The sequence below is a fragment of the Corvus hawaiiensis genome, chromosome 7, assembly GCF_020740725.1.
Source record: "Corvus hawaiiensis isolate bCorHaw1 chromosome 7, bCorHaw1.pri.cur, whole genome shotgun sequence".
NCBI lineage: Eukaryota > Metazoa > Chordata > Aves > Passeriformes > Corvidae > Corvus > Corvus hawaiiensis.
Genome location: NC_063219.1, coordinates 24,831,624 through 24,853,714, shown reverse-complemented (window position 1 = coordinate 24,853,714; position 22,091 = coordinate 24,831,624). Strand labels below are relative to the sequence as shown.

The 22,091-nt window shown below is 53.8% G+C and overlaps 2 protein-coding genes across 7 annotated transcripts in view; both read right to left on the bottom strand.

Moving 5' to 3' along the window:
• Nucleotides 1-6,962, bottom strand: part of CFAP65 (cilia and flagella associated protein 65) — a 32,058-nt gene extending 25,096 nt beyond the window's left edge. For all 6 annotated transcript variants that reach the window (XR_007204742.1, XM_048309265.1, XM_048309268.1 and 3 more), the window contains exons 1-8: nt 6,875-6,962; nt 6,250-6,318; nt 5,791-5,945; nt 5,020-5,122; nt 3,429-3,595; nt 2,124-2,323; nt 1,299-1,444; nt 18-240 (exon numbers count right to left, since the gene is read on the bottom strand). Coding sequence is in view for 5 of the 6 variants with exons in the window: in XM_048309265.1 (XP_048165222.1) it covers nt 18-240; nt 1,299-1,444; nt 2,124-2,323; nt 3,429-3,595; nt 5,020-5,122; nt 5,791-5,945; nt 6,250-6,318; nt 6,875-6,937 (1,126 nt within the window). In the remaining variant the exon portion in view is untranslated. The remainder of the gene's footprint in view (nt 1-17; nt 241-1,298; nt 1,445-2,123; nt 2,324-3,428; nt 3,596-5,019; nt 5,123-5,790; nt 5,946-6,249; nt 6,319-6,874) is intronic.
• A 2,959-nt stretch (nt 6,963-9,921) lies between these two features.
• Nucleotides 9,922-18,680, bottom strand: LOC125328807 (motor neuron and pancreas homeobox protein 1-like). The gene is made up of 3 exons (XM_048309922.1): nt 18,245-18,680; nt 10,983-11,143; nt 9,922-10,506 (listed from the first exon to the last, which is right to left on the bottom strand). The coding sequence occupies exons 1-3, from the start codon at nt 18,678-18,680 to the stop codon at nt 10,198-10,200; spliced, it is 906 nt and encodes a 301-aa protein (XP_048165879.1). The 3' UTR covers nt 9,922-10,197.
• Between the last annotated feature and the right edge of the window lie 3,411 nt (nt 18,681-22,091).

The following is a 22,091-nucleotide window of genomic DNA, read 5'->3' as shown; positions in this document are numbered from 1 at the left end:
AGGAAAGGCTTTGGTACCTTTACATGAGCCAACCACTTTCAGAACAGTCTCCAAGTGGCATCCAGTAGATCCAATAGTGAAATAGGAAGTACTGTGCTCTCCTACTATTTGAGGCTGAAACCGTATGCACAAGACCAGCTTCCCTTTGGCAGGGACAACACCATGGGACACATCACAGGAGAAAACATAACCATGAAGCAGAGGGTCTTTTTCTTGTTCTATTCTACATGGTGCATCAACCTACAAGTAGAAAAGAAATAGGTTAACAAAGGATCCAACATGAGGCAGGATGGCTCTGAATGCAGGACACTAATCAGGTAAGAACTGTAGTTCTCAGCAATGCTGAACACCACCAAGAACACCAAGGCCACCACAGAAATGCTGTGCAGCAAACCTCTGCCACCTTGTTCTGATGGAGAACTGGTAGCAACAAGCTCCCATAATATGCTCAGAAATCAGCATGCTGCAGCAAAACTCCTGGTGATCTCTGGGGTTGGAGTGCCCCTCCTGGTAAAGATGGCTCAGGGTGTCCCTAGGGGTCAAAGTAGCCTAAGTGACTGCTATGACCAGGGGAACATGCAGGCAGAGAACTTATTTCCCTCAGCCCACAGTTCCACCTTGTTTATGGATCTTCTTTTCACAAAAAAACCAAAGCTGGTGCTCTGACACCTTCCTCAACACCCTTAAAAAAACCATCCTGATCCTTGCCTGGCAGTGTGCTGAGCACCACTGCAGTGTGAATAAAAACAGTATGACAAATGAATGTGTCTTTTCCACTCCCAAGCTGCAGGGCCTGTGGAGGAATCAGCACTGCTGTCATCCATGTCAGCAGTCTCTGAGTACATCCATCCATTATGAGGCTGGGATGGGCTGAGCTGGCACAGGTACCAAGGTGCTCAAATCCATTTGACTTTCTGAGCAATTCACTGGGCTGCCTGGGACACACACACACACCAATTTGACACAGCTGACACACAGGACTGATGGGCTTGTCCAGGGTGAGCAGGAGAGCTGCAGGATGCAAAGGACATGGCAGCTGCCTGATCTGGACCAAGCAGAGAAGGGAAGCAGGGGGAAGTTGCAATACCATGCTGCAAATGGCTAAGTTGCCAGCACTGTAGCTGGAAGGCAAGGGTGAATGGCATGGTTGGTAGGGGAAGGCTCATCATCTCTGCTTCATTCACATTCACACTTAGGTTATTTTCACAGCATTAAGGGAGATACACAAGACCACATATCCCAGAGAAATGTGTCAGCATGCCAGCTTCTCACAAGAAGTCAGTCTCCCCTCCACATACCACAGACATGTTGAAGATTTCCACACACTTCTCCACAGTTGTCCCCACTGGTACTGATCCAAAACACAGGACATCCTGAAACTTTCCAGGCTGTACACCTTCATATTCCTTTCCTGTCACACTCACACGCAAGCAGGGGTATTTGGCTGTTAAAGAGAATAGTATACTGGATTAGGAAAGATAGGTGGAACCTCCATTCTTGGATATTCAACACTCAACTGGACAACCCTCTGAAGAACCTCAGATAACTCCGAAGTTGGATCTGCCTTCAAAGTTGGCCCTGCTTTGAACCAAATAAGCTCCCTTCCAGCCCTAATTTACTTAACTCAGAATCACATTTTTTGTTTGTCAGTGGCCATACAAGTCACTTCAGGCAAGGACTTGTAATGAAATCATTGCTTATTTTAGCTTGCATCCAGAAAGCTTTAGAAATTTCCCTCTGCTTCTCTGTCTAGCAGGGACAGACAGGAGACACTGAGTGCAGACATAGCCAGGAGTTTGTAGAGGCTTTTTCCAGTGAACTCCTCTCATCTCTCCCCCTCTGTCAACTTAAACAGGCCTTGAAAATGCTGGTTTGGCCAAAGCATGCCACAGACCATATTGGACCCTCTGTCTCTTCAGGTAACACTTCCAAATTGGCAAAAGTACATTAGAGAATTTCACAGGCCACTTTCAAACCATGGCTTCACTTACTCATCACTGGGTTGAGCCAAATTTGGCAGAGCATCCATGGAGTGCAGGCCCTCCATGTATCCCTGTGGGATGCTATTCCAGAATTAGGGGTAATACACATTTCTTTCAGTGTTAAATGCAAGAAAGACTCACCCAGGGCTTTTAGCTGGATTGTCCTCTTTTGTTTCACTTCACCTCCAAACCAGCATGTTGCTACTGCATTATGCACCCCAGCCACCTCTGGCTGGAAGGTCACCTTGACCATGCACTCAGCACCTGGGTCCAGTGTGCTACGGTCAGAAGTCATGAAGAAAGGGCTTGGTGTCTCCCAGGAAAAGACGCTAATGAGATCACTAGGAAATGGAGATACATTTTAAGGAGATGAATGGATCATTTGCTGCCTGTGCAATTATGCATAGGATGGGCCTTTCCCAACAGGTTATTTGGTCAGGACGGGAAGCAACCAGTGCTGAATGGAAGAATTCCTAATGCATCTGGACAAATATGTGATGCTGTGAAGAAATTTTTCTCTTGTCTCTGCAAATGCTCTGTTCACACTTTAATGAATCCTGGTTACTACAGCTAAGAACTTTATTAATGGCCATAAGGTGATACCAAGCAAATCAGCTCCAAAATTAAGTATTTGCTTTTCCTGTGTCTAAATTTGCAGCTACATAATTCCAAATGAACATTTGTTCCTCTGTTATATGCTCAAGTGAGAAGAGAGGATTGAGCTATTTCCTTAATACCTCATTCAATTTTCCAGAACCCCCTTTGCTTGTTTGATTTCTGCAAAGAACATGATACGCCATCAGCTTTTTCTATTTTATTGATCCAAGGTGTGTGTTTCTTACCATCCTTATCCTCCAACAGCCTGGGCCTATCAGTTGGTACAAATTATTTCTCTAAGTGGAGACTGAAACACTTGAAATGGCTGGAATCACTTGGTTGGAAGTACACCTCCTCCTTGCCTGGGAACTTCACTGCATTCCTTTCTACAATACTGTCCTTCCTCACTAAAACAGGACAAACCTTGGTAACCAGGACCATCTTTGCTCCTAAATGACTAAAACGTTTCCAGCTGGTAGCTCATCTCTCCCTGTTCATGCTGGGCAGGTTGCCTTTGGTTAAATAGAAGCCCAGGCCTGTCCTGTGAATGTGGGATGTTCTCAGTGGGACACTGTGCTTGTCCCCACCTAGTTCCGGTGCATGAATGGTTCTCAGCATATGCTGGCAACAAGCAGATGTGAGATGTCAAAATGTGCCCACAGTGACCTGTACTACCATTCTGCTGCCTTTTCTGCCCAGACCTCAGGGGAGGCAGAGATTTGCCTCCTGTTAAGGCAGCCAGCAGAACCAATAACCACTGGAATGAGCTGCATTCATTGGAGAGTTCAAAAAAGTGGCAAAATACCTGACAAAACAGAAAGAGTGTCTCCTTAGCCACCTCTCACTCACCCAACATTGCACACAGGAAAGGTCATCTCCGTGACATTGTGGACAGCACAGACAGGCAACTGGACAGCAGCCGGCATGGACAGACCGAAGCGTGGATGCATAGCACGCAGGGCAACAGAGAACTCACCCTCAGCTTTCATAAAGAAGATGCTGTCTTCATAATCCCTCTGCACAGAAAAGCAAGGGGAGACAGCAGTTATATGGACTCCACCCTGGGGGTACTGCAGCTCTACCCATGAATACCTGTCACCATCACCTCTGCAAGTGTTGGGGAAAAAATGTTGGCAACAGAGGCACCAGTGGAGGCCTCTGTGCAGGACAGAGAGCATATGAATCACTGAGAAAAGGCAGGCAGTGTGGAAGGTGCCCAGGCATACTCCTCTGTCAGAGAGCACACAAACACCCTCAGGGAGAGCAGTTGAAGGCCACATTAGTTTCATCTGATTTGTTTCAATGCAGATGGATTTCTTTCAGTATTTTCAAGATTCCAGTTCAGCTGAACTGAAGCATGTACAGCCTTTCTTTGAGTTCCACAAGCACAGAAGTATTAATCTTTGATTAAATGCTTTGTCAGCTAGAGATCCAAGCAGATAACACACAACTTAAAGATGCAGTGTTGACAGCACTGTGTACAAATAGCCTCAGGACATCTGCTAGCCAGCCAAGATGGAAGGAATTGAAAGATGTGTGTTTTCTATGCTTCCCATTTGTCACCCCTCCTGAGTAACACTTATACAGGTAAGGAGAGACCTTGGGCACTGCAACACACACAGTCTTTGCTCTCTCTAAGAAAGGCAACCTCCTGCTTTAGCAGTTGATGTGCTGCAGACAAACTATTCACTGAAAATGGAACAAGGCCAGCAGCTTATTTCATAAAGGGAACGCTGAACAGTCATCAAAAAATCATGATACTAAGAGAGCAGGGTATTGGGAATCTGTTCAATGACCATGCTCTATGGCTAGGACAGAGATATACATCAAAGACATACAGCTGTCCACAACAGCCAGAGATCAACACTCAGAGCCAAGACAGACACTGCAAACAACGTGAAAATCAAGAAAATGGTCTAGATGAAAAGAATCATTGCTGTTTAAAATAAAGCTTAAAGAAACCCAATCCATCCAAAAGAAGGGAGGCCCCTGACATATCCCTTTAGAAAACCGGTAGCCCTTGAATGTAGAGGCTTTGAGATCTCCTTTATGAAAGCAGAAAGTGAGTTCCTCAACCCAAGGTTCTGCACTAAAACCACCCAGATATGTTTCCTTGGGATCAAACCAGGCGTGGACAGTTTAAGCACTTTATCTTACTGAGTTGAGAGCCAGAAGTGGTACGTGAAAAACTGGGAATACTTCTTGTGAGGATTCCTCTCATAACTACAGGCAAACTCTGCAGAGAAGTCAGGGATTAGGGCTCCCTCAGGTAATGAAGATGTGGAGAGAGCAGGAAGGTCATTCTGCCCACTCTTTCTATGCTAGAATTTCCCCAAGGTCTCATGCATTCAAGTGAAAACAAATCAGAAAGGACAAGAGAGGCAGAGGCCCACTGCCCTCCCCCGGAACACTGAGAGCAGATGTGATGTTGCTGCTTTACCTTTTCCCTGGGCCGGAAAACGATGGGCAGAGTTAAGGACATACCAGGGTTCAGAGTAATCGGCTGCTGGAAAACAGTGAAGAAGTATGGCGTGGAAGGAGCTCTAGATAACAAAGTCAAAACAAGAGATTTTGTCTTAGGGTGTGCAGTTTAAGTTAGACAGCAGAAAAGAGAATAAATAACCAACACCTCCAGACCCCACAATTTAGAAGCACTTCACACACTGGACCCCAAGAGTACTTTGGCAGCAAAATAGTAGAGAGGGACAGAACCCACTCCTGGCTCTAAGTACCTACCCCCTCCTTGAACAATATTTTATGTTTTCAGGCCGTGTAGTATGAGCAAAATACATAGGGCAGACACATTTGAGTTTCAGAGCAGGGAGGGTCACAGGGACTGCTGGAATGGCTCAACATCCAGAGAGACTCCGGGAGCAATGGTTTTAGGTCACACTAGTGACTGGCTGGCATACATCCACAATTAAAATCTCACTAGACTGGAAATGCCTCACAGACAGAAGTATCAGCAAAACAGAATTTAAACAAGGCACTTCATTTAACAGACTTCTGCCAGGAACAAGGGCTGTGTTTCTGAATTAGCAGGTTTCTGTTCTGCAACATAAGGGTGCACACATTGTCTCCAGCACAGCACTCAAGGGGACAGAGGGAAGGTGAATCTGAGAAAAGGTGCTGAGGTGACTGATACAGCAGGAGGAGTGAAGATGCAGTGAGAGCGTGAGGAGTACAAAGGACAAACAAACTTCCCACGCACCTGTAGCTCAGCTTCTGGGCTTTCCCATGAACATTTTTCAAGGTCAGGTGTCTGATTATCTCTTTTCCAAGTTCCCAGCCATGCCAACTGAGTGTTTCAGGCACCTCAATGCCCCAGAATATGACTTTCTTCTTCTTTGCCTCTCTTGAAGACACCTTAGGGAGTAGCAGTTTGGGAAGAAGGGAGGAGAAATAACTCAAAACAGCCGTTTCTCGACGCTAAGGGTTTCTTGACTCTGGCAGATCAGAGGAGCCACCCCGCGGCAGAACTCCAGGAGTCTCCAAAAGCCCTGCTCCAGGAGTCCAGAGAGGACACCTCCTGGCCACAGCCCAAACAGCAGATACTAAGGGGTGTGATGAACGACGGACGCAAAGGCTAAACGCTTTTTTGTTTCTCTCCTCTCTCTGCCTGCCAGACAATCCACCCCACGTCAGCAGCACTTTTTGCTCCTCCGCTCACCTTCCTGTCATAGCCACTCTTCCGAAAAGAGTCAGAGCTTTGGGGCTCGCCATGCGCCTGAGCAAGCATCTGAGAAACAAGAGGGAAAAGTCCTCACACGTGCTGCTCCTGCACCCCCTGCGCCTTTGCTGCCAAGAGCTGGGCACTCCCCGAGACCAAACGCCCCCTCCTCAGGCTCATGGTGGCGCTGAGCCCCCTCCCTGCAGGGGAACAGCCCCCGTTGTGTCCCCATTTTGCAGCTGAGTCCAGCCCTCTCCACGGACCACGGCTGTCCCGATGACCTGTGGGTCGTGACTCGCAGCCCAGCCCCTGTGGAAGGGCTCTCCTTGGCGCTGGGTAGCACAGCCCTGCCCTGCCCACTATCGGCCCACAGAGCCCAGTACAGCAAAGCTGTGCTCTGTAGCCTGGCCTGGCCCCGTCGAGCCCCGTATGGATGACTATGGCAGGACTCTGCTCCCTACAGAGAGCGCCTGCCCAGCTCCCTGGGGCACGGCCCACTCCGTTATAACCGTGCCTGCCCCCGGAGCGGAGCAGAAGCCCGGGCCCCGGGTCACCATCGCCCCCGGGCCAGTCCGGCTCCCTTGAGCCCAGCCCGGCTCCCCAGAACACCGGGAGCCCGGGGCACCTCGGTGCCGTCCCGAGCCGGTCCCGGCCGCTCAGCGCCGTGCGGGCCGGCCCGCGTTGCCATGGAGACCGGACGCAGCGGCTCCCGGAGCGACGACGGTGGCCGCCTCGGGTCAATTCGCGCGGGCAGCGGCGGCCGCCAGAGGGCGGCGGAGGGACACGCAGGGCGGGGCAGGTGGCGCGGGACCGGGGCAGGGAGGGGGCGGGGGCCGGTGGGGGTCAGGGGAACGTGGAGGCGTCAGGGGAGCTGGTGAGGACTTCTCAGGGGTGCACGGGGGAGACAGAGATCAAGGGGAGATGGGAAGTTCAGGGGCAAGGAGATGGAGGAGGGCGAGTGTAAGAGGGAGGGATGCAGAGGTGCAGGAGAGGCTCGGGGTGAGGGGTGAGGATGAGTACAGGGGCAGGCGACAGTGTAAAGCTGAGCCAGCAGAGGGGGGGCCGTGAAGTCCGTGGGTGCATGGAAAGGATGAACGAGGACAGTGTGGGAATTGCAGGGTGGCACGGGAGCACAGGCTGCAGCAGGCTGGAGAGTGCTCTCAGGGATGGAGTGACACCTTAATGGGGCCAAGTCACCCTAAGCTCCTTGGAGCATTGGTGACACAAGTAACAAGTTGTTAGCATTGCCAAAAGTAGCTGTGGGGCCAAGACCAGCAAAGGCACAGAGGGTGGGGAGCCCTGGCTGCATGAGCCCATCAGGTATCGTTCACATGGGGCATCACAACCACCATGGGACAGTCCTACACCTTCCCAGTGCCCTGGATGACCCTCAAGGAGGCAGAACCTTCATTTTTCCGGTGGGGAGGGACAGATAGTGCCTCCAGGGTGCACAGGCAGCACTGTGGTGGAAAGCAGCCACATCACACAGCAGAGGGAGGGTGCCAGGGCAGAGGCATGAAGGAGATGCAGCTTTAATGGCATTTGTCGATGTTTACAAATGAGTCATCCAGCTAAGCAGCCCAGCTGTAAATCAGCACCCTAACTCTTCCAGCATCAGTTGCACCCCCTCCTCTGTCTCCCCAGCTCTGGACAAGTGCCTGGCTCCTCCAGAAACAACCTCATAAATAACAGCAACAAAACAAACCCTCCTGCAGCCACGGTGGGCCTGAGTGCACCAGGCGAGAGATGAACGTCCCCCATCCATCACTTTAATGATTGTACTCTGGAAATTAAACCTGTCACGGCCCATCAAGGTGAATGTTTTAAGCCTGTGACATGCCTTCAGCTCCCCTCCTCCTTCCTGGCAATTTTGTTGCTTTCCTTCTTACCTTTTCCTCTCTGCCTCTACCATTCCTGTCCCCCCATTTCAGCCCTCCTCCAATGTGCCCAGCTCCAGTGTGTGGTACTCCCTGTGGTCTCCTGCTGAACCAGGCTGCACATCAGGTGATATCTTAGGCCCTGATGCTCCTGCAGCCATGGACTGGCATGTGCCAGCATCTCTGTGCCCAGCCCTGTGTTCCTGCTGGGAGCTGGCACCACTGTCTGGAGCAATGGATCTCTCCCGCTCAGTCATCCCCACACGGCAATGGCAGGGAATTAGGTACCATCCTTCCATGCTTCCCCGTCCCTTCCTCCTTTCCTTGTATTTTTTCCCTCCTACCCCACTTTTATTTCTCTCTTGTCCCATGTTACACCAACCACGGCAGGCTCCTGGCACCTGCTCCTACCCTGGCTCATATCTATCCCCTTGGAGCAAGGGCTGCAGCCTCCCCAGAAACAGAGGTCCCCACTAGGCAATTCCAGGGGTCTGGACACCTGCGTGTCTTGAGATGGACTGTCTGGGGAGAGGGAACCTGGCAGTGAGGATGCCATGCACCCAGGGGAAAATTGCTGAGCTGCCAGCAGCCACTGCGGGTCACTGTCCCCCCACACAGGACCGTCATCCATCCATCGCATCCGTCCCTCCCCATGCTCCTCTCTCCCCTCACCTGCTTCCTCTGCCCACCCCTCTGTCTCAAAAGCATCGCATGTGTTCCCCCGCCCAGGGTGCTGCCCCCCAGACATTGACAGGCTTTTCCCAGCCTTTCGAAGTGTGACAGCCCCACACCAAAGCTTACCTGTCCCTTCCATCACTGATTGTCTGCCAGAGGTGACCCAGGATTCCAGAGGGACTGTTGCCCTTCAGCAATTCCCACCCCGACCACAAGTCCCGGGGCAGATAGCCCTCCCTGCCACTCTCAGGTAGAAACAAGAAGAGGAGAGGACAGCAGGATGCGGCACAGGAGGGACATCATGGTATGTTTGGGAATGGGTCACCCTGGCCCTGCCTGCTCCACCCCTGCAGCCCTACGTGCACTGGAGTGGTGAAGCAGGGCTGCCCCCTCGGGCTGGCCCTCTGCCTTCATAGCCATCTCAGCACCCCAAGGGGAGACCCAGTAAGTGCACAGAAGCATGGGAGGTCAATAGAGCCTTCCAGGACCCTCCAGCATCCTGTGAGGACAAGGGCAGCATGCTTACTTGTGGGGAATCAGTGCTTAACCCTAGTGCTTCTAGGGAAGTGGTAGAGGGTGTTAGTCATCATCCTGCTACCAAGGATTGATTTGAGCCCAGTCAGTGAGCAACATCCCAAGAGCATCATGAAACAAGCCCAGAAAGGAACTGAGAGAAGTGAAGCATGGGAAAAGGGGAGTTCACCACAGCTTTGAGCGTTTACAGCCTGAGCACTTTTGTGCCTCCCTTCCCCCCACCCCCCCTTATTTGAGGCAATGCCACACCAATGCAACCAGGCTAACTGCAGCATGGAAAACAGCATCAGCTTTGCTTCACAGGACAGTTTTGCCCTGCAAAGCACAGACCCTACCAGGGATGCTACAGCTGCAGGAGGAGGCAAGGCAGGCTGGCATGCAACCTGGACATCCTTCCCAGCTCTTCATGCTAGCAAAGGGAAGGACAAGCTGGCACCACACCAGGATATGCTGCTCCAGGCACTGTCAGATCTGTAGGGAAGTGGCAGTGCAAGGAAGGGTCCTGGGTCTCTCTCTTCCAGCTGTGCCAGCAGGCTGCCAGCTGTCCAAGTTTGCTCTCCCCACCTTTTCCCCCAGGGATCTGGTAGGACAGCACAGTAGCAGGACAGGGGCAGGGCCTCCCATCCCCTAAGGAAAAGCACAGGCATCCAGATAACAGCTTTATAGGGGAGGGATCTAGGGACTCCTCCAGATACACACAGAGGAATAATTACAAGTTAAATAGGATCCAAACACACATAAGTTAAAGGGTGGCAGGTGCCCTGCAGCCCCCTGCTCCTTCCAGGCACAGTCTGTGTCTGCCAGCAAAGAGACCCCCCACAACACAGCCTGGCCCCTCTACCCAGCTGGCTCCATTCGCCTTTCACAACACAGAGCCAATCTTCCTCTCTGTGGCACCCATCTCGTCCTCCTCTTCTTCCTCGCCCCCCGAGCAAGACGAGTCCGGGCCATAGCTCAGCTCGGAGGTGCTGCAGTGCAGGAAGCCTGAGCCAGGGCTGTGTCCCATGAACTCGGGGCTTTCGGCAGCTTGTCCCTGGGGCTCGCCGGGCAGCAGCTTCTCACAGGTTTTGCTGAGCCCTCGTTGCTTCTCAGCCTCCGCCTGAGCCCCCTGCTCCTTGGCCTTGCGACTCCGCTTCCACTTCATGCGGCGGTTCTGGAACCAGATCTTCACCTGCCAAGGGAAAGCCCCCAGGGGAGAGGATGTACCCTGCCCCATCCTGTCCCCACTCACCCCCTCACCTTCCCTGCAGGGAGGGTCCCCCCAAAACCTCTTCACTGTGGGGCATCCCATGGTGCTACAGATATGTGCTAAGAGGCTGAGGTTGTCACAGGGAGAGGAATAATGGGGGCTGCTGCCTTCCCCCCATCCAGCCTCCAGCCAAGGACATGCACAGGGACATTTTAACACCCCCCCCCCCCCAGCATGTTGAGGGATGGGAAGGCTCTGAAACCCAAGCTGGGGATGCCAGGTAAAAACAGAAGCAGTAATTCTGGGGTGCCCTTCACAAGAGAAGAGCCTGCAGCTCACCAGGCAGGTTTCTGCCAGATAGGAGCAGTGGGGTTGATGGCATCAGCACTGCCCATGACCTTGACTTCCCCCATGGCAGCTCCATGGTGCTATGCTCCATCCCCCCAGGGCCAAGGTACCTGTGTCTCAGTGAGCATCAGCGATGTGGCCACCTCAAAACGCTTGGGTCTGGACAGATACTTGTTGAGCTTGAACTGGTTCTCTAGCTCCAGGAGCTGTTGGCTGGTGAATGCTGTGCGAGGCCGACGGCACTTCCCCATCAAGCCAGATTGCGGGGCAGCTGTAGAGCAGACAGTGGGTGGGGGTCAGGGGACAGCAGACCTGTAGTGGGACAACCCCTCAGCAAACCCAGGATGAGGAGGAAGGTGAATGTCTCCATCATCTCCCACCCCAATAATGGCTTTATTGCCTGATAGGAACCAGTGAGATATGTTATCAGGCCTCGGTGTACAACTGGGATCAGTGCTGTGACTGAAATTAATTCTCTTTTTTTATTGCTGGGCCGCACAGGTGGCAGCTCAACGGCCAGGGGCTGCGGCAGGGCTGTCCATGAGCTCCACTATCTCGCCTGCAGCCCTTGAAGGCAGAGCGGCACTGAATCAGCAGGCAGCAGGAACAAAGGGACCTTTGAGAGTCCAGCATGGGGTGGCTGCCGCACTCTGTTTGATCCTTGCTTATCTCCCCTCCACTGGCTTTATTGTCCCCCGGGGTTCAGCTTTTACTGCTTCTCCCAGCACCACAGCGGCAATCAAACCCAGGGGTTTGCAGCTGGGAATAAAGTGCTGGAGCAGCGGGAAGAGGTGTGGGGGAGAATGGGGGGTGGTGGCGGTGGGCATTAATGCGAAAGGTCCTTGGCACGTCCCTGCTGACACATCTTGGGCAGCAAGATGGAGCATTCTGGCCCCAAAGATGTGCCCTGCTTGGCAAGGGCCGCTCCAACTCACCCACTTTGCTGGGCATGGGACACCATTCATGCTATCCCCCCAGATTCCAGCTTTGATCCCAACCTGCCCATCTCCCGAGGTGTCCACTGGGCCCTTCACAAACACAGTGATGACGCATGAGGCAGGAATTTATGAAAGAGGCATTAACTGATCACAACACAGGTTTGATCCCAAGTACCTGGATGCTGGGTGGATCAGAGAGATAGAACACAGGCTGGGCTAGGACTGTGCAAACTCCTCACGGGAGCAGGATAGACACAACCCCTTCTTGCGCCTGTAGCCCCTCAGTGCCAAGAGAGACAGCATGTGGGACCCATCTTACAGCCACCAGCCAGTTAAACGAGGGACTGACTGAACACACTGTGCCAATGGTTCTGACACACACGATGCATTATTTTGCATATGAAATATATTCAAGGCTAAAACCGAATGAGAGGTTCAAAAGATTTCCAGGACAAAGACAGATGAATGATGTCTCAGCCCTGCAGAGTTCCACAGCTATGTGGGCTCTGACTGGCTGTGGATGCTCTGGCTGTACAAATCCTCAGTTTCCCACAACACAAGACCAAACAGACCTGCAAAGGCTTCCTCTGGCTAAGGAACGGAGGTGTTACGGGAGCTAGCATCTGCAGGCATGCGGCAGACCAAGCTAACACCCTTTGCAGCTCCTCGGGGAGGGAAAGCCCAGAGATGCATCATAAAGAACTGGAGGGGAAATTCATTCACTCTGCTGGTGGGGGGCACAACACACAGCAGCCCCAGGCAGTGTCCAGCAGCCCAAGGATTGTGGCTCCCAGTGAGCCTCCTCTGCTGAGACAGGGGGGTGGCTGGAGCATCTGGAGCCCCAGAGTCCCTCCCTGCAACGAGGCTGCACTGTGCAAGTTGGCTGTACCAGGTCAGGGAAGAGTCCCTCTGAGCAGTTCCTCTTTCTGAGCATGGTCTGTAGAGAATGTTTTGGGTAAAGAGAAGGGAAGAGGTTGTGCCCTCTCAGCATCCAGTAATCCGTGAGTTCTGTGTTTTCTGGATCTGGAGGGTCCAGGGGTGAAGAAATATCATATTCCCAGTCTGAACTCCCCACTCCAAAGCAGAGAGCCCAGGGTTCAGCTCCTAGGGCATTGCATCCTGGCTCCAGGGAGCACAGAAATCCTTCAGATCACCCTGAAAGGCTCCTCTGTACCTCCTCTAGCAAGGTCATATGTGACCAGACTAAAACCAGATGTGGGAAGAGTAGAGGCACAGAAGTGCCTCACAGAAGAATCTCGATCCTAAAAGCAGTGCAAGTTTGGTCTATCCAGCTTCAGAGGAGCCTGGAAGGCAGCTTGCTTTAACACCCTCTCAAGGGACTCACTCTTCCCAAGGTAAGCTGATGAGGACTGCTTGGTCTAGCAGGGAAAAGAAGAACAGAAAGTTTGTCCAAAAGTCAAATAAATCCAAACAGGATATATCCCAAATAACTACCAATGCCGGGGACTGATTTCTGGAGCATGGTCCCACTGCCAGCCCCAATTTCTCCTTCTCAGTGTCCAATTCAGGTTCAGTGCAGTGTGTCCATTACAAACATCGTACAGAGCCTGACTTCCTTGGAAACCCACCCTGCCTCCTGCCCTAGTGCTGACAAAAAAACCCCAATCCTCAAATCCCTCTGTGGTGCTGTCATACAGTTTGAGCCACCACCAGTCCAATGCCCAGGGTACAGAGGTGTGGCTGGCCACCTGAACTGTGACCTCCTCTGACCATAATAGCACACTTCAGCAGCTATTATGATCCATCACCACTGCTCCCCACTGCGACTTGTTCACGATTTGGCCTCCACACCAGGTGGGGTAAGCCCAAGCCAATACAGCTGACCTTCAGCCACCCACAGCAGCAGCTTTTCATGGACCTGAATGACCAACATCTTTGGCATCAGCGCTGCTGTTACCTTTCCTAAAGGGCTCTAGCTCCTTTGTGTGGAGAGAGTATGAGGGAAAAGGGTCTGCAGTTTCTCACTGGGGAAAGAGAAAAGGGAGGAGGTAGATGTTGAGACTGAGGGAATGAAGTAGGTTCCAGTTTCCCATGGAAAGAGGAAATTATGCCTTGTGGCTGCTGGTAGCTCCAGCCTGTCCTGCCAGTGTGCCTTGCGGAGTCCTGTCCCTCCCTGTCCTGTGGCAGGCTGCCACATGGATAAAGAATCCTCCCAAGGGGTGCACAGCAAGCATCCCCCCAGGGCTTACCTCCTCCAGTAAGCATCAACTGAGCTATGAACCTATCCCTATCACAATCAGCATCTCATAGAAAGAATTACCCTTTGGGAAGGCTCTCCATCTTATCCAGCTCCTACCAGAAGACCACTGAGTGCCTCAGCATCACACCTTTGCTTGCCAAAGGATTTATTATCTGCTCAGCCACCTCCTCCAGCACTCCATCCAGGATCAGAGCTTGTCTCAACATCCCTTCAGCCTGGCAGGGCTTGGACCCCCTGATGGGTGCCTGGCATCTGGCTGCAGTATCAGTAAATAAATTGGTTGGCCTGGGGCCAGGAATGCCCTCAGAGTCTGTGGCCAGGAGCTCTGCAAGGCAGCTGCCTTCTGGATAATTAGATAAAGCTTATAAAGAATTGTTGGTTTATTTGATACAGTTCCGTTTACTTGATAACAAGGGTAATCCTAGGTTGATATTAACTCACTTGTTTTTAATTTGGTTTGTTTAACTATAGGTCACTTAACTTTGTGGTCTGGCAGATAAAGGAGAGGAAATTAACACCCTGACTGCTTTAGGAGGTGTTTCTCCAGATGTCAGATCTGGAAGGGAGAGAGGTGGTCTCAGCATCAGGGTCATCACCAGAGGCTTTTTCTGACCTGCCAGCAGCCCTGGCCATTATCTGTGGGGCAGCACGTGTAAGGGCACCTTCTACCTCTGCTAGCCCCTTGCTTGCTCCATCATTAAACCTCGATTGCTGCTTGCCAGCTGTTTCCCAGGCCATATTTCTGGCTGACATCAGATCACTGTACACCTGGTGAGCTTTGGAAGGCACTGCTTTTTGAACAAGTTTTATAAGACTTATCCTGTCTGCTCTCCTAGCCCAGCACAGCCCATCAGCAAGCTCTCTGTCATCATGGGTAGGATCTGATCTGGGCTCCAGGCCATGAAGTTAGCGAGTGGGTGATGCAAAGAAGTGGTATGGAAGGAAAGCCATCTAAGCACCGGGTCCCTCAGAGAGGATGGTTTGCTCTTCCTGAGAGTCTACAGCTGTATGTCACTGCTCCCCACTCCTACAGCTCTCAGCTGCAGTGGGTCTCTGCACTTGGCTCCCACCACCTCACTGCATTTCCACACTGACAAACAGGGCAAATAAATCACAGCTCCCAGAAAAACTAATAGTCATGGCACTCTAGTGCCAAATGCTCTCCCTGGGTGATTCAGGAGGTGCTCAAAGCCCCAGGATAGGGACCCTGGCTGGGGATAGCGGAACCTGGGCAGGCAGCATCCCTGCTGTCTGCAGCAAGGGCACGCCTGCTCCTGCACCCAGGCCTTCCACAACCCTCTGACTCCGCATTGCAGCAGAGGCAGCCAGGCACTGCATGCGGCTCTGCACAGGCAGCTAGCGAGGGAGGCACGGCACCCGCCTGCCCCGCAGCAGGGGCACTGCTCTGAGCAAGCCCAGCACCCAAGCCCAGGCCAGGTTCCTAAAGGTACATCTCCCTGGCATCCTACCTCCCCACACACAGGTGGTAACAGGGAGAATGTGTGCAATGCATACCCACAGAGCCTGCAGTTCATGGGCTGTCCTGCTGCTTCCCCACTCTGACTGTCCCCTGAGATGAAACCGGACCACACCTGCAAAACATCTCTACACGTGCACCCAAAGAAGGAATTTATTCCAGAATTTAGTCCTGGAACTCCCTATAAATAAATCTCAAGGGTGGTCTCCCCATGGAATGATCTCCCCATGGAATGATCCATAATATGTCCTAGGAGGCTTTCAGGTTCATCAGGTTACAGCCATCTGTCCACTGCTCCTGGAAGAGCTAAACATGACTGGCACCAGCAGCATTGACACTTGCACTCAGTCACTCTGGACACTTCAGCCAGGCAGGTCCATCCATCTGTCTGTCTAGGCTGGGTGGTGGGACAGGGACTCCCACAAACTACAGGCAGCCCAGGAGCCCTGTGCCAACAATGGGAGGCTCCTGCCCAGCCCCCCACCCTCCTCAGAGAGATGAGGAAGGGTTGTGGAGGCAGCACATCCTAGGCAGGTGCGCTTTCCTGCCCCTGCCTACACACACCACTGTCCCTGTCCCTACACCATGGCTAGCACCGTGGGGCAATATGAGCCCAGACACAGCCATGACATGCAGCTGGGGCCAGTCCTGGTTAACTATAAGGAGAAGGCAGGCTACAAAGGAACCTGATTTCAGAGCCTCACTGAGCCCGCAAGAGCAAGGGCTGAAGACACACTTGTGAACCCTAAGGTTACCAATGGACAGAAATAAGGATCTGAAGATGGATGAGGCTCTGTCCTGGACAGCAGAAGAATTGCTAAAGTATTTGACAGGACACTGGACAGAAAGAATCCCCACTGCAAAGGGCTCCCTAGAGCTGGGAACAAACACGTTGTAGTAAGGACATGGATTGAGGCAGCGGTCACCCTGATTAAAAAATTTACAGCTTTGGCAGCTTTTGCTGCATCCTTGTTACACCTCCACATGTCTACCATGCTTTGGGCTCTCCAGAACCCAGGTAAGTAATACTTGGGTCAGGAACTGCTTTTCCTCCCTCTGAGCTTCCATAGGAGCCCTGTTCAGTGTTTTCCACAAGACCCATTGACATTCTGGTCCAGTGCATTCTGCAGAGCTCTCTCACAAGTTGTTCTCAGGCCCATAATTTGGGATTTGTTTCCTTTTTATGAGGTTTTGGATAAAACCAGCTATGGAGAAGATCCTGCTTTTGAGAGGAATGGGGCTGATGTACAAATACCTCTACATTATCCCAGCCAGAAGCTCCGCTCAGGGCCACAGGATCAGATGCAGTGGAGCATTCCCACTCCAGTGAAACACAACCCTGTATGAAGCTATCAGGATGCTGAGATACACCAACACACTGAGACCCTTCAAGGATAACATGGCCTCTGCAGAGGAGCAGGAAGATGTTTCATCCCCTAACTAATAAATAATTCTTTTTTCTTGTCTTAGTGACACGTTTGAGGAGTGCACATAGCACTGGAGGCTTATTCTGAACCTCAAGATTCACAGACGGACCTTTCCTAAAGTCTACGGAAAGCCAGGTAAAGGGAGACAGCATGGGGAAAAAACCAGCCTGTTTCCCTTTAACCTGACCAGGAATAGTTTGAGGTAGGAGTAATAAATTGAATTTTTCAAGTTAATTATCTATATTTTTTGCACTATTATTTATCCAGCCTTTTTTTACTATTATTATTTTGGAAATGGGCTCCCAGCTTTTTAAGGCACTATGCTCAGCTAACAAATCTGGATTTTCTGACGGGGCTTTATTAATCAGTCACTCTTAGTTTAATGCCCATCTTTGCACTGACCAGCACAGGGCAGGGTCCAGGTCACACTGCCGGGGGTGCCAGTCCCCAGCGGGACAAGTGCCTGAAGTCAATTCTTGTTCCATCTGTGCCCTGCAGGACCCTTCACAGCCGTGGCCCATCACAGCAGTGCGGGATCCGGTGCCTGCCCGTAGCCCTGGTGGTGCCCACTAGGAGGGAGTGGGGCAGGGCTGGAGCCGAGCACGCTGTCAGGCCGCCCGGTTCCCGCAGCTGCCGCCAGCAATGAACCCACCGGGCCCTCACCCCCACGAGCCGAGCGCGACGCTGGGCAGGACCCGGAGCCCCGGCCCGTCCCTGCACGGGGCTCGATCCGGCCGCGCATCCAGCAGGACGCGGGCGGGTTCGTTCCCAGCCGCACCGGGAGGGGTTCATTCGTTTCCCGGTGCAGGTTTTTGCCACCCTCTCTTTATTTTCGTTTCCTTCCCGCCCCGCAGGAGCCCAACGAGTCCGCGGCGCCGTGCGGGGCCAGCAGCCTGGGTCGGCGCGGTTCGGCTCTGCCGGCAGCGGCACAGGCAGTGCTTCTCGGGGCTGTTCCGGAACACCGGGCCGGCGTAAGGCGAGACTTTGCCCTTCGGATCGGTTCCCCAGGGCCTTGCAGCCTTCGGAGATCTCCGGAGGGCGAGTCAGACCCCCCCAGCAGTGGGACACCCCCAGCCCCCAACCCTGCCGGGCTGGGAAACAGGTCTGGGTACAGGACGAGCCACGCATCGGGGTCAGTCCGGAGGGCTCAGTGTCCCTGCGGGCTCCCGACCCGAACCACCGGAGGGCCCCGAAGGGGCGGGTTCGGGAAACCTCAGTCACCCTGCTGTGCCGGCGGACGCTCCCGGGGGTTGCGAGGGCCCAGAGCCGTGTTCCGCCTGGCGGGAGAGTCTGTCCCCGGGTCACTCACCGTTGAAGTCGGAGAGCCTCGGCACCAGCATCCCGGCTCGGATCCAGTGCTCCAGCGGGAAGGAGCCGGCCACGGCCGCCTTCAGGTGCTCTGCGCCGGGCGGCGGCAGGTGCGGGATGCCGGTGTAGGCGAACGCGGGGTGCTGGCCCCCCAGGCTTGGGAGCGGGTACACGGCGGGCGGGTAGAGGGCCGGCAGGGCGCCGAGCCCGGGGCCAGAGAGATGCAGCAAGCCGGGCTTGGGGACGAAGCCGGCCGGGGCGAGGGGCGCGGCGGCCGGGGGCGCCCGCGGCGAGGGGGTGTCGGAGCGCCCGGCGGGGCCGGGGCTCGCCGCGGGGCTCCCGGGGCTCAGCCTCGGCGGGGAGGCGCTCCGCGCCGGCTCTTCAGCCAGGAGCGCTTCAATGCGGAAGTTTTGGGACTTCTCCATGGGCTTGTGCATGGCCCTGCCCCGTGCAGAGCCGTCGAGCCCCCCGGCGCCCCACCGCTCCCCTGCCAGGGCACAGCCCGGCCGGCCAGCCCCGGGCCAGCCCCGGCACCGGCGGGCATTCACCCGCGGGGCCGCGCCGCGCTCAGCGGGGCTGCCCTCGAGGGCAGCCCTCCTCTCCGCTCCGCCTCCCGGGCACTCGCTCGCCCGACGGCACGGGGTGGGTTTTAACCCCCCCTCCACCTGCCCCAGCTCCCCATTGGCTCCGCTCCGGCCCCCCGCCCCGCTGCCCTCCCCACCGGCCGCCCTCCTCCGGCTTCCTCAGCCCCCGGACACAGCAGTGGCACACGCAAGGGCTGACCCGGGCTACTCTGCCCCTTCCCCAGCCCATCCACACCCAGAGGTCCCCCCAGCCTGCAGGACCCACTGCCCAGGGCGCTTAGCCCATCATCCTGATCCAGAGCCCCATGGCAGGGAAGGTCTCTGGTTGCAGTGACTGGAGGAGGTCTGGAGAGACTAGACAGACTTCAGCAGATGTAGTCAAAGCCCTGCTGGGCTCCAGTGCTGCCCTGGCACCGTGGAGCCCCTAGGCACTTGGAGGGCAGAGTGCTTAGCTAGGAGGGCAGGAGAGGCGCTCACTCACCAGCAGGCTCCTCTGCATCCTGTGCACCAGGGATCACCACCATTGCCCACCTGTGCTGTTTCCCATTGCATCACTGTGATCCAGGGAGATCAGTGGACCTGAGCTGGACACACACAAGACCACCACACTCCATCACCCATGTCTGTCCAAGATGCCAACACAGCAGGTGCATACAGGCAGATTGTTACTTATTTGCCTGATCTTACCTTTCCTAAACAAGACACAGCTTGGAGAATGACACCTGGGAAGGATAGAGAGGAAAGCCTTGGCTATTCTGGGAACGGTGGGTAAGCAGGAGCAGAGCTGGTCCAGATCCCCTGGCACTGGCCTTCAGGGAGAGGTGAAGTGCATGTGAGTGCTTTAGGGATCTCTGCCATTAAGGGTCTGCACCTATGTGTCTCTGGGTCCCACTTTTTTGTGTCCTTCTGACACAGTCAGACAAGCCTCTGCTTTTTAGTGCCCTGTGGTGGGTCCTGCTCTTTGGATGGGAAGTAAGGCAGCTGTTATTGCCCTGCCTAAATGTAATAATGGCTGAAGGAAGTTCCTGTCCCTGTCTTTCTTCTCCCTTCTGCATTTCCAGCACTGCTCTATTCACTGAGCAAGAGATGGTCCACCCCACTGTATCCTGTGCACCACAGAGGCTGCAAGCAGATGCCCAGAGAGGAGAAACACTGAGGAAGGCCCCATATGCCCCTGCCTTCTATGCTTTCTCTGCTCAGTAACTCTAGGGACTTCTCTTACCATCACCAGTAGAGTCTGGTATGGAGCCTGCTGATCTCCCTGCACACACATCCCTGCTGAACAGAGCTGCAAAGGTGCCGTGTGTGCAAAAATTTCCTCCTTCCTCTGCCTGAGCCCAGCACCAAACAGCTTCACTGTGTGGCCTGAAATCCTTCTGTGGGAAGAGACACACAATAGCCCTTTTCCAGATGCCTCCCTGGGAGACAGAGGGGCAGGAATTAGCCCCATGGAAAGCTCAGAGCTGGATTTGCTCAGAAGGGGATTTGGGGTGGATGTCACCCCACAGTAATACACCTGACTTGGCCAGAAGGTACTGAGGGTGGAACAGTGTTCCTTTCCACCTCAGCTCAGCTGTGCCTGCTGCTCCAACCTCTCTACCATCAGGGAAGCCGTAGGGCTCCTCTCCTCTCCCCCCAGTCCATCCCCCTCTGCTTTCCCAAGACACAAGCCAATGTCCCCACAAGCAAAAGGACACCAAGCACTCTCTCCCCCCATGTAAATTGCCAGCACAGCCAAGCAGCAGGCACAGATGGGACAAGACCTGGGGAAGAATGGAGCAGACAGACTCCCAAACACAGGGAGAAACTACAAGAAATATCCAGGGAGCAGAGAGCACAGTGAAGGTAGGACAACTCTTCTGCTGCAGACCAATAGCCTACAGGGCAAGGGGGGAGCACCACATCCTTATCTGAGCACTCAGGACTGACTTCAAGGATTGCAGTGGTTTGTTAGCTCTGTACAGGGAATGTGCCTTGAGACCTGGAGCAGAGACTGGAGAACAACAGAGAAATCACTGCCTCAGTCACCACCATGGAGTAACAGACAGCCCAGGAAAGCCCAGGTAACTCCTGGCGAGCCCTGACACTGTTTGTGACTGTACCCAGTGTAGCCCAGGCAGTGGGAGCAGGGCTTGAATGAGAGATCTGGGTCAGCAGTGAGTCACAGCCTTACCGTCCTCATGGAAGTCCCCTGCACTAACCAAGGAGGTTTTCCAAAGACAAGCAACTCCCCCAAGGATCAGCAGCCCATGCTAGTGCCTAATTCACTGATGCCGGTGTGATGCAAGTACAACCAGCCAAGCTGGAGCCTTTGAATTGCACAAGCAAGAAAACATCGCTGACAGAGCCATAAAATCTGTGTGGAAATATCCAAATACAGAAATCTAGGAAAATCATGGAGGGATGATGAGTGGAGACACTTGGACCAGACCCTGAGACACTGCAAGAGGTGCAGCTGGCACACAGCCCATGCCATGCAAGGCAGAGAGATGGAGTCCAGGGTTGTGTGCAGAAGAGCTGGGCTGGGTGGTGGACAGCAGAAGGGGCAGGACGCAAGGCAGTGATAGATGCCAGGGTGCTGATGAGTTCACAGTCTTCACGGTCGTTAATCAGATCAGAGCTGGATTAAGGTGCCCAAGGTCTGATTAGCTTCATTTCCCGCCTCAGGAAGGAGGGAACTCTCTTTCCCATCCATCAGGTCCTCCAGTGACAGCTCACCTGGTTGCTAACTAAATCAGAGGACTGTAATAAGTGAATGCGACTGTGGCCTGGCCCCTCACCTCTGCCCAGCATCCTTCCTGCACAGGAGGGTCTAAGGCAACCCTGAGCATCAGCCACAAGTGGCAGACACCAAGATAGCAGCCAGAAGAAGAGCTCATTCCCCCAGTTTGAGGGTTCAGGGCACTATGGACAGAAACTCTCCCAGGAAACCACCCTAGTTCAGGATGAGGTGGAGTTTAGGGGAGATGTTCCTAGTCAGCATTATATTGCTCCCAGTTCCCCCACAGCTCCCCTGTGCTGAAACCCACCCCATCAACATCTCCATTTGTCCCCTGCCTGATGCACCTTGTATTCAGTGTGCCCTAAAGGTACCTCCACTTTTAACCACTTAGACTATTTCTGTCCAGGAAGTGCAGACCAGCAAGAGGTCCATGCTGCCCAGGAAGCAGTAAAATTCCTCAGCTCCCTCACCTCTCTGGGGCAGACCCTGATCACAGCATCCCACGCTGGGCAGTGGGCATCACTAGGAGTGTTCACACAGCC